Raw genomic sequence first — 9,729 nt, forward strand, 5'->3', positions numbered from 1 at the left:
CCTCCCTCTTTTCCTTCCTCCCTCCTTTCCTTCTTTCTTCTTCCCTCCCTCCCTTCCTTCCTCCTTCTTCCCTCCCTCCCTTCCTTCCTCCTTTCCTTCCTTGACTCGAGGACAACAGGAGGGTTAATAAATCTGTGATTGCTGCTTCCTTCTGCATCAGTTTCATTGCGCATTAAAGCAGAACCAGGAAACACTTCTTCTTCTTCTTCTCTTACCTGCAGAGTGAGACGTTAGTTTGACGATGAGTTAGAAAAGTGCAGCAGCAGCAGCTCCAGATGATGATGACGATGATGATGGTCGTTTGTCGTTTTTTAAAACAGCGTCTCAATCAAAATTGGCGGGAAGAAGCCGGCTTTGCAGTAATACACAAAAAGTCCTTTATTGTATTTTTTTGTCTTTTCACTTTTTTAATGATGGCAATTGATCACCTCTTTTTTTTTTGTACAACAAAAGAACAGCTTTAAATAATTGAAAACCCAAAAAAATGCAAACATATCAAATAAAGTCAAAACCAATTCTGATTCCCGTTGTTTTGCCTTTTTTTGTTTCATGCCTCCTCCTCCTCCTCCTCTTCCTCCTCCTCTTCCTCTTCGTCTTCCACGTTGTCTGTTCTCAGTTTGGTTTGAACTCGGTAATCTTGGCACAAAGGTGTGTCAGTCCAGTCCAACGCAGCGTTCTGGGTTTCAGTTCAGCTGTTTCTGTCTGGATGGAGGTCAGCTCCCCGTCGTGGGTCTGATTCTGGTCCGGTCGGTCGGTTCGAGGGTCAGATGCGGGTGAGTTGGTGCCAGAGGCTGGACGGCAGGATGCTCTCTACTTTCTCCATGATGAAGTTCAGAGGAGCAAACAGCGTGCTGAGGAACTGAAAGAAGACCAAGGATTAGAAAACATGTCACACAAACTTTAAAATTGTTCCTTCAGGTAACATCAAACATCATCAGGAGGACGACATCTTTAAAAACTACGACTCCAGTTACTCTTAAACCGATTAATTACTTCACCTGCTGTCACTCAGGTTTCTAAATTAACTATGAAAGAATAAGTTCCCTCATCAGAAAGCAATAAGGACATGGAAACACTCTTTAAATGCTGATTAAAAGTTATATTCTTAATTCAGTTTACAAATTTATTTATTTCATTTTTTAAAATGCTTTATGTAATTCATTAATTTATTTGGTAATTCATTAATATATTTTCTAAATGGTATTTTTAAATGACTATTTTAAAGTTGCTTTTTTAAATCCCTTGTTTATAATTCCTCTTTTTAACTGTATAATTAGTTATTCATTAATAAAAAGCAGGAGGACGACATCTTTAAAAACTACGACTCCAGTTACTCTTAAACCTGCTGTCACTCAGGTTTCTAAATTAACTATAAAAGAATAAGTTCCCTCATCAGAAAGCAATAAGGAAATGGAAATGCTGATTAAAAGTTATATTCATTTTTCAGTTTGCAAATACAGTTATTTCTGTTTTTAAACATGCTTTATGTAATTCATTAATTTATTTAGCCTGATTAAAAGTTACATTCTTATATATTCTAAAAATGCATTTTGTAATTCATTAATTTATTTGGGAAGTCATTAATGTATTTTATAAATTGTGTTTTTAAATGACTTTTAAAATTGCTTTTTTTAATCCCTTTTTTATAATTCCTCTTTTTAACTGTATAATTAGTTATTCATTAAAAATAATAATATTTTTTTTTTCTTTTTGAATGTTTTAATTGGTTTTGACGTCAAAATACACATTAGCTAATCAAGTAATTATTAAGTTTAATTTATAAATAGACGACAAATGGCTATCATAGCCCAAGCTGATGTCTTTAAGTTGCTAATTTATGTATTTTTATATATATTCTAAAAATGCATTTTGTGATTCATTACTGTATTTTCTAAATGGTGTTTTAAATTATTATTTTAAAGTTTAATTAATTGTATAATTAGTTATTAATTAATGAAAAGCAGTGACCCTTGTGGTCCTCCACACAAAACCACTCTTTCAACTATGAATGTTTTAATTGGTTTCAACGTCCCTCAAAATAAATTGAAACTAAATACACATTAGCTAATTAAGTAATTATTAAGTTTAATTTATAAATAGACTATAAATGGCTATCATAGCTCAAGCTGATGTCTTTAAATTGCTAATTTTTGTCCAAAATTAAATTTATATTCACATTTATTATGAAATTAAACAGAAAAGCAGCAAATTCTCACAATGTAGAAACTGTGAGACTTTAATCTTGACTTTAGACATTTCTTGAAACCCTAACTCACATTTTAAGACCTTTAACACCTCATTTGTCTCATCAGCAGAAGATACAGACTGACAACAGAACATAGATGAAGACCATGTAACGTAGGGTTGAAAGCTCTCACAGGTTACTACTTGGACTCCTATCTGACTTTGCGGCTTTGTGAAATCATTTTCTAAATCTGAGGAGTGATCTTTGATGCAGACAACAAGTCTGACAAACTGCTTCGGTTGCTACGGAGATCGCTCATCAATAGATCCGTCTCCATGACAACCGGACAAACTCCCTGTGATACACCAGAAAAAGCTCAGAGAGTAGAGGTTCAAGTTAGTGAGCCGTAATGCGTTGTTGATTCACTGAACAGCTGTTTTAATGTTGGTTATAACAGATGTTGTGATTATCAATTAGTAATCTTTGGATTATTTGTGAAAGGAAATTACATCATTGTCCTTTTTCTCATCTTCAATTTGAAAAATTTTTTTTTAGTGTTTTTAACTCTATAAAAAGATTTCTAGTCAAATATTTTTTACAAACAATGTCTCATAATTTTAAATCCTGCAACTCAAACTTCTCCATGTCTCTCTGTGTGTGGCTGCAGCAGCTTTAACTCAGAGCTCAGAGCAGAACGCTGTCAGGCTTCGTCCTCAGATCGGTGTTTTGGCAACAACCAGAGGAGAGACTGAGGGGCGATAGGGGCTCCACCAGAGCCATGTCAGGTCATGGAGGTTCCCACTTTGTCAGATAGCAGATGAAAGCCATCACAGGGTTAGTGTAGAGAGAGAGAGAGAGACAGAGAGAGAGAGACAGAGAGAGAGGGAGAGACAGAGACACAGAGAGAGAGAGCGAGACAGAGAGAGAGAGAGGGAGAGACAGAGAGAGAATGTGAGACACACAGAGAGAGAGAGAGAGACACAGAGAGAGACAGAGAGAGACAGAGAGAGAGAGAGAAAGAGAGACTGAGAGAGAGAGACAGAGAGAGAGAGAGAGAGACAGAGAGAGAGAGACAGAGAGAGAGAGAAACAGAGAGAGAGAGAGAGAGAGTCTATCTGTGTCGCCCGTCCTCTACCTGCATGATCTACCTGAGAGTCGGGGGGTGGGGGGGTGGGGGGTTTAAACGCTGATGTCCGCCTCACACATCGCATCACAACATCTCTCCTCCAGCTTCAAAGAGGACTTCAAAGTGAAAGGTGTGTGTCGTGAGTGTTTGAACTGTGTGGGCGACATGTAGGAGCGGTCCTGTAACCCCCCCCCCCAAAAAAACTAAAAAGCTCGATCTCGGGCAGCACCCAATGAGACGACGACGAGACCACGGGACGAGACGCTTAGCAACAGTCAGAGCTCATTCAAACACACAGTGATTGATGCTTTGTGCTGTTAGTGAAGGTAATCAGTCACATGTTGGATTCTCATCAACACATCAGTGGAAAAAACTAGCAGCACTACAAATATGTTGAGTGTTGATGAGTCTGGCTCTGGAGATCAGCAGCAGACACATCCTGAACCCATGAATGTCCACTTCCTCTCAGCTGAAGGTCAATTATTCCATTATTCCATCAGATCACCAACTCTAAATAAATAGGCGACTATTTTGATAATTATTAAATTGTTGTTTTTGGTCATTTTTTTAAAGCTTTGTCAAGTCAAGTTGAACCGAAGTGCTGCACAGTTAAAATACAATATAATCATACACAAATATAATAATTAATAAATAAATAAAGGAATAGTAAGAGCTCAATTTATAAAACTAAAATTTGAATAAAAATGAATAAAAAGAGTGAAAGTAAAAGTGACTGTTTGAACTTTTCTGATGATCAAGACAAAACAAGATATTTCAGATGTTTGAGTTAAGCTTTTTTTTTTTTTTTTTTTAGTATGAGGAGAGGTAAAATGTTGATTTAACCTTTGTGTCGTCCTCCCAGGTCAAATTGACCCCGTCTACTGTTCCTTCCTTCCTTCCTTCCTTCCTTCCTTCCTTCCTTCCTTCCTTCCTTCCTCCTTTCCTCCCTCCCTCCCTGCTTCCCTCCTACCTTCCTTCCTTCCTTCCTCCCTTTGCTTCTTTCCCTCCCTTCCTCTTTTCCTTCCTTCCTTTATTTTCCTCCCTCCCATGAGTCAAGTGTTCTTTACTTAATGCTTCCATATTAACTCATAACAACTAGAAAAAACACACACCTACAACTTGTTACTGGTGAAATGGGGAAAACCTAAAAAGAAATTAAAGCTGTTTTCAGAATGAGGTTACAGCATTAACCCTCCTGTCGTCCTCCCGGGTCAAATTGACCCCATCTCTTTTGACTGTTCCTTCCTTCCTTCCTCTTCCTTCCTTCCTCTTTCTTTAATTTTTCCTTCGTTCTTCACCTCCTCCCCTCTTTCTTTGCTCCCTCCTCCTTCCATACTTCCTTCCTTCCTTACTCCCTTCCTCTTTTTCTCCCTCCCTTCTCCTTACTCCTTTCCTTCCTCATTCCTTCCTTCCTTCTCCCCTTCCTTCCTTCTTTCCTCCCTTCCTCCCTTCTTTCCTTCCTTGACTTGAGGACTTGAGGACAACAGGAGGGTTAAGTATGACTGTAGTCCACTTTAAGAGATCAGCACTTATCTTACTTTACTTTACACACATGTCAAACTAAAGACCAGTTAATTAGGGGGGGGGGGGTTGTCTAATTGGGGGCAAAAGCTGTATATCCAATTGGGGAAAAGGCTCAATTTTGGGTCAGTGGTTTAGGTTCAGGTTAATGTTAGAGTTAAAATCAGGTTACTAGTGATTATGGTTAAAGGTTACAGTTAGTAAGTCTCCAGCAAGTTAATGTAAGTCAATGTAATGTGCCCAAAAGTGACCTAAGTAAACATGTGTGTGTGTGTGTGTGTGTGTGTGTGTGTGTGTGTGTGTGTGTTCTCAGCAGATAGATGGTATCTGCTGATAGTGTCACATCAGAGGGGGAAGAGATGAGCTCACCCACATTCCAGGGGAGCAGCACAGCGCTGCGGGGCCGCAGGGTGCAGGGAGGGGTGCGGGGAGAGGGGGATGTGGGGGGGGGGGGTGTCAGCGCCCTCCACTGGCTGCTATTAATACAGGAGGAAGGGCTGATGGGAAATGTGGTGCCTCATCTCAACATAACATTTAACCTTTAACCAGTTTCTCAACTTTAAAAAGGGAAATTCCACCAATTATACTCTTCAAAGTCTGTTTCCAGGTGTTGGGAAGTGAGGAGAAAAAAAAGAAGATGTTTAAAGTCGTAAAATCTGATAAACTATGATGTCACTCCAGTCGGTCGCAGCTGAACACAACAAAAACCATAATCTAGGGGTGTGGAAGTGCTTCAGGCTTGGGTGTGTTATGCTAGTAGCAGGTAACGTAGCCTGAAGCTGCTAATCTACTGACTGAGCTGTCAACAGTTGAGCGGCATTGTGGGTAATGTAGGCACTATGGAGTAGTGACTTTTAACCCTTACATACAGTTCAACCCAGTCTAAGAGTCCACTCATAAAAAGTGTCTATACCACATTTTGAACCACAGATGTGTTTAAAAGTATAGCATTTTAAAATATTTTAATTTTTGTGCATTTTGGGCCACTTTAGGAAAAGCCGTGAATTTCAGAATAAAAGACATTTAAGGTGTTTTTACAGCTGTTAAATTTGACCTGAATAGTACGTAAAGGTTAATAAATCTTCTTTGAAATGTTGCAAGCATGTGATAAAATATGTCTATTTACTGCCACAATAACTTTCACTGTGATTTGATGCTGTATAAATAAAACATGATTGATTGATTGATTGAACAGCACAGTTATTTCCTGCTGTGAAACACAGGCACGTCTGTGGAATAACTGCCTAAATAACTTTAATATATACAGTGTTAATGGCTGCAGGAGTCGACCTCAATCATAAGTAGATTATTGATTAATTACTCAATTGAAAGAAAACATACCCCCAATTTTTTTGATGATCAATTGATTATTTTGAGTCATTTTTTAAGAAAAACTCTCCAACTTTTGATTCCAGCTTCTTAAATATGAACATTTTTGTGGCTTTTTTTAGTCTCGCATGATATTAAACTGAAAATCTTTATCATTTTTAAACATTATTGGACATTTTATGGACCAAAAAACTAATTGTTTAATCAAGAAAATAATAGAGATCAGATTTATAGATAATGAAAAAAATCATCAGTGCATCAAATTAAACAAATTACAAATTAACTTCACTGTAGTCAAATATTAAGTGGATAAGGGTTATTTTTAAAAAGCAGAAATGAACTCTTGATTAATAGTACATCTAATAATCTCTGGAGGCTGAACCGTTCAATAAGTCCCACAATATAAAAACACATTTTAAATGAAATATAATTATGTTTGTATTGGTTGAGCCCTGACAGATGTAAGGTTGAAAATAAATAGTTTATTTTGAAAGTGGGTGCAGGAGGAAAAGGTCACGGAGATCATTAAAATCTAATTATTCATCATCTTGGTTGTTAGGTTGTGAGAGGGAGGAACAAGCAGGAAGGGTCACTGAATAGAATATATATATTATTCTACTTGGCAGATTTTTATGGGAATCGAGCTATTAACTACCAAAATTACCAAAATGTGGGTTAACCTTCGTGTCGTCCTCCGGGTCGAATCGACCCCGTCTGTTTTGACTGTTCTTCCCTTCCTCCTTTCCTTCTTTCCTTCCTTCCTTCCATCCTTCTCTCTTTCTTCCCTTCTTCTCTCTTTCCTCACTTCCTTCCTCCATCCCCCTTTCTTCCTTCCTTCCTTCCTCCTTTCCTTCCTTCCTTATTCCTCCCTTCTTTCCTTCCTTCCTTCCTTCTTTCCTTTCCTTTCTTATTCCTCCCTTCTTTCCTTCCTTCCTTCCTTTCCTTTCCTTTCCTTTCCTCCCTTCCTTCCTCCCTCCTTTCCTTCCTTCCTTGACACGAAGACAACAGGAGGATTAATGGGAAAGTTTCATGTTGGAGAAAAGGTGACGAGGTCTCCGAAAATCACTAAAAAAACATCCACGAATAACTAAAGCAGCAAATATCAGCCTGTAACTTTCCAAACAAGGGCAAACAAGTTATTGTGTGTGTGTGTGTGTGTGTGTGTGTGTGTGTGTGTGTGTGTGTGTTTGTGTGTGTGTGTGTGCGTGTGTGTGTACTCACAGCTTTAGCAAACACTCCCATGAGTTCGGGGAACTGGTGTGTGAGCAGAGCCAGCATAGCGGTGAAGGAGCAGAGACCGGCTGTGAAGAGGATGAAGAAGGGCAGCTCCTTCTTCGGGTAGACTGACACCTCGTGAAACACTGCTTCCACGTGGGACACGCACACGCACACGCGCACACACACACACACACACACACACACACACACACACACACACACACACAGAGCACAATGTTAGCTTTCAGTGATTTTTTTCCTCACACTTCTCAAAATGAAACAATCTCACAGTTTACTATCCGTAAAATTGAATCATTATATTAGATTAAACCTGCAATCACACTAAATTAAATATTTAACTGAATCATTTTTTAACACTTAAGTATTAATTTTTCTCTATTCAATAAAATAAAATAGCCTTAATGATAATAACAGGTGGAAAAACAAGAATAAACACAACACAGCAGACTGATGAGTGAGTCATATGAAGGCAAGTTGAATATTTTAATTTGACTGTTTTCATCTTAAATATGTTTGTTTTGTTTTTTTTATCTTGAAGGAGAGGGAAAAAAATTAAAAATTACTGATACAGGATCAATGAGCACAAATTAATAGAAATAACATAAAATATCAACATGAAAAATCAATGTTATTAACACTATTTATATATTAAATGACATTAGCAAGAATAAATACAACACAGATTGAAAATTGCGGACTGTGAGTAATATGAAGTTAATAGTAGGGCTGCTCGATTACGGAAAAAATCATAATCACGATTGAAATCACGATTATTGAAACGATTTTTTTTCAACTTTAGAAACATGCTGCATTTATTGGACATTTCTCGTCCATTCATCTTAATTAATTAATCCAAACAGCAGCCTTTTATCTGTCGCTTAACGCAACACACAGCAGAAAATGTGCAGAGATATTAGTGCTGAGCGAGTTACCATAACGATAGTTAAGTGAGTTACCATGACGATAGTTAAATGAGTTACCATGACGATAGTTCACACATCACTTCCTGGTTTTTAATAATTAGTCAGTAAACTCAGCATCGTCTGACGCAGGCTGGAAACTCTGCACTTTTATTTACAGTTAAAACATTTCACCGTGTGTTTCAGCTTCTGTCAAACTAACGGAGCTGCAGCGGCTTCCGGTAGCTTCCGGTCTAAGCTTTTCAAAATAAAACCTTTGTTATTGAGCGCTATCTCATTATTATTAATCACGATCAAATTTCGATTAATTGAGCAGCCTTAGTTAATATGATTATTTTAATGATAGAACAGGCCTGCATTATTGTTATAATATCACTAACAAAGGAGCAAAGATGGATAGAAATTAAAAATTAAAAACAGTATAACACAGGAAACATGAATATTATTAACACTCTAAACATAAACTAAGCTCAGGATTCAATCCCAAACGTCAGACAGAGTAATTCAACATAATCAATGAATGTTTTTCAGAGTGAATCTCAGCTTGAACACACATCACGTCCTCCTTGATCCATCGAGGACAGACAGCGTTCAAACCTGGACTCCTCGCTGTGCCAACTATGAGTCAAACACGATGGTATTTGACTGAGTAATGCAATGTTCTGTTACGCTTATAAACCAAATGTGGACATATATGGATTTCTAGTTTATTGTTTTGGAGCAGATATATGTGAGTATCCAGCAGAATGTAGAAATAAATAATAAACTATATAAGCCTCTCACTGATAGAAAAGTATGTTTTTATTAACCAGCCGAACAAAAATAATCTTCCTTCTTAAAGAGTTTAACCCTCGTGTCGTCCTCCCGGGTCAAATTGACCCCATCTCTTTTGACTGTTCCTTCTTTCTTTCCTTCCTTCCTCCCTCTTTCTTTAAATTTTCCTTCGTTCTTCCCCTCCTCCCCTCTTTCTTTGCTCCCTCCTCCTTCCATACTTCCTTCCTTCCTTACTTCCTTCCTCTTTACTCCCTCCCTTCTCCTTATTCCTTTCCTTCCTCATTCCTTCCTTCCTTCCTTTTTCACTTCCTTCCTTCCTTCCTTCCTTCCTCTTTTCCTCCCTCCCTTCTTCATCCCCTCCTTCCTTCCTTCTTCCTTCTTTCCTTTCCTCCCTTCCTTCCTTGCTCCTTCCTTCTTTCCTTTCCTCCCTTTCTCCCTCCCTCCCTCCCTCCCTCCCTTCTTTCCTTCCTTCCTTCCTTGACTTGAGGACAACAGGAGGGTTGTAGGAGATAGTAGTTACAGTTAAAATTGGAGCCTGAATCTAGTAACATAATAAACTCCATGTAGCTCGACTAACAGCTAAACTTCTTCTGTGCTGCGTTCAGGTGCTGAAGGTTGAAGGCTGCAGTGTGTTT

At 38.2% G+C, this 9,729-nt stretch overlaps 1 protein-coding gene across 3 annotated transcripts in view; it reads right to left on the reverse strand.

The window, feature by feature from the left end:
- Nucleotides 1-363: 363 nt before the first annotated feature.
- LOC128358587 (suppressor of tumorigenicity 7 protein homolog) overlaps nucleotides 364-9,729 on the reverse strand; it is a 16,390-nt gene continuing 7,024 nt past the window's right edge. For 2 of the 3 annotated variants that reach the window (XM_053318920.1, XM_053318922.1), the window contains 2 exons: nucleotides 7,383-7,522; nucleotides 364-859 (listed from right to left, as the gene is read on the reverse strand). In XM_053318920.1, the coding sequence (XP_053174895.1) occupies nucleotides 7,387-7,522 (136 nt within the window). In that variant the 3' untranslated portion in view covers nucleotides 364-859; nucleotides 7,383-7,386. Of the gene's footprint in view, nucleotides 860-7,382; nucleotides 7,526-9,729 lie in introns of all 3 variants that reach the window. The other variant, XM_053318921.1, reaches the window with a different exon arrangement.

This window comes from Scomber japonicus, chromosome 5 (genome assembly GCF_027409825.1).
Source record: "Scomber japonicus isolate fScoJap1 chromosome 5, fScoJap1.pri, whole genome shotgun sequence".
NCBI lineage: Eukaryota > Metazoa > Chordata > Actinopteri > Scombriformes > Scombridae > Scomber > Scomber japonicus.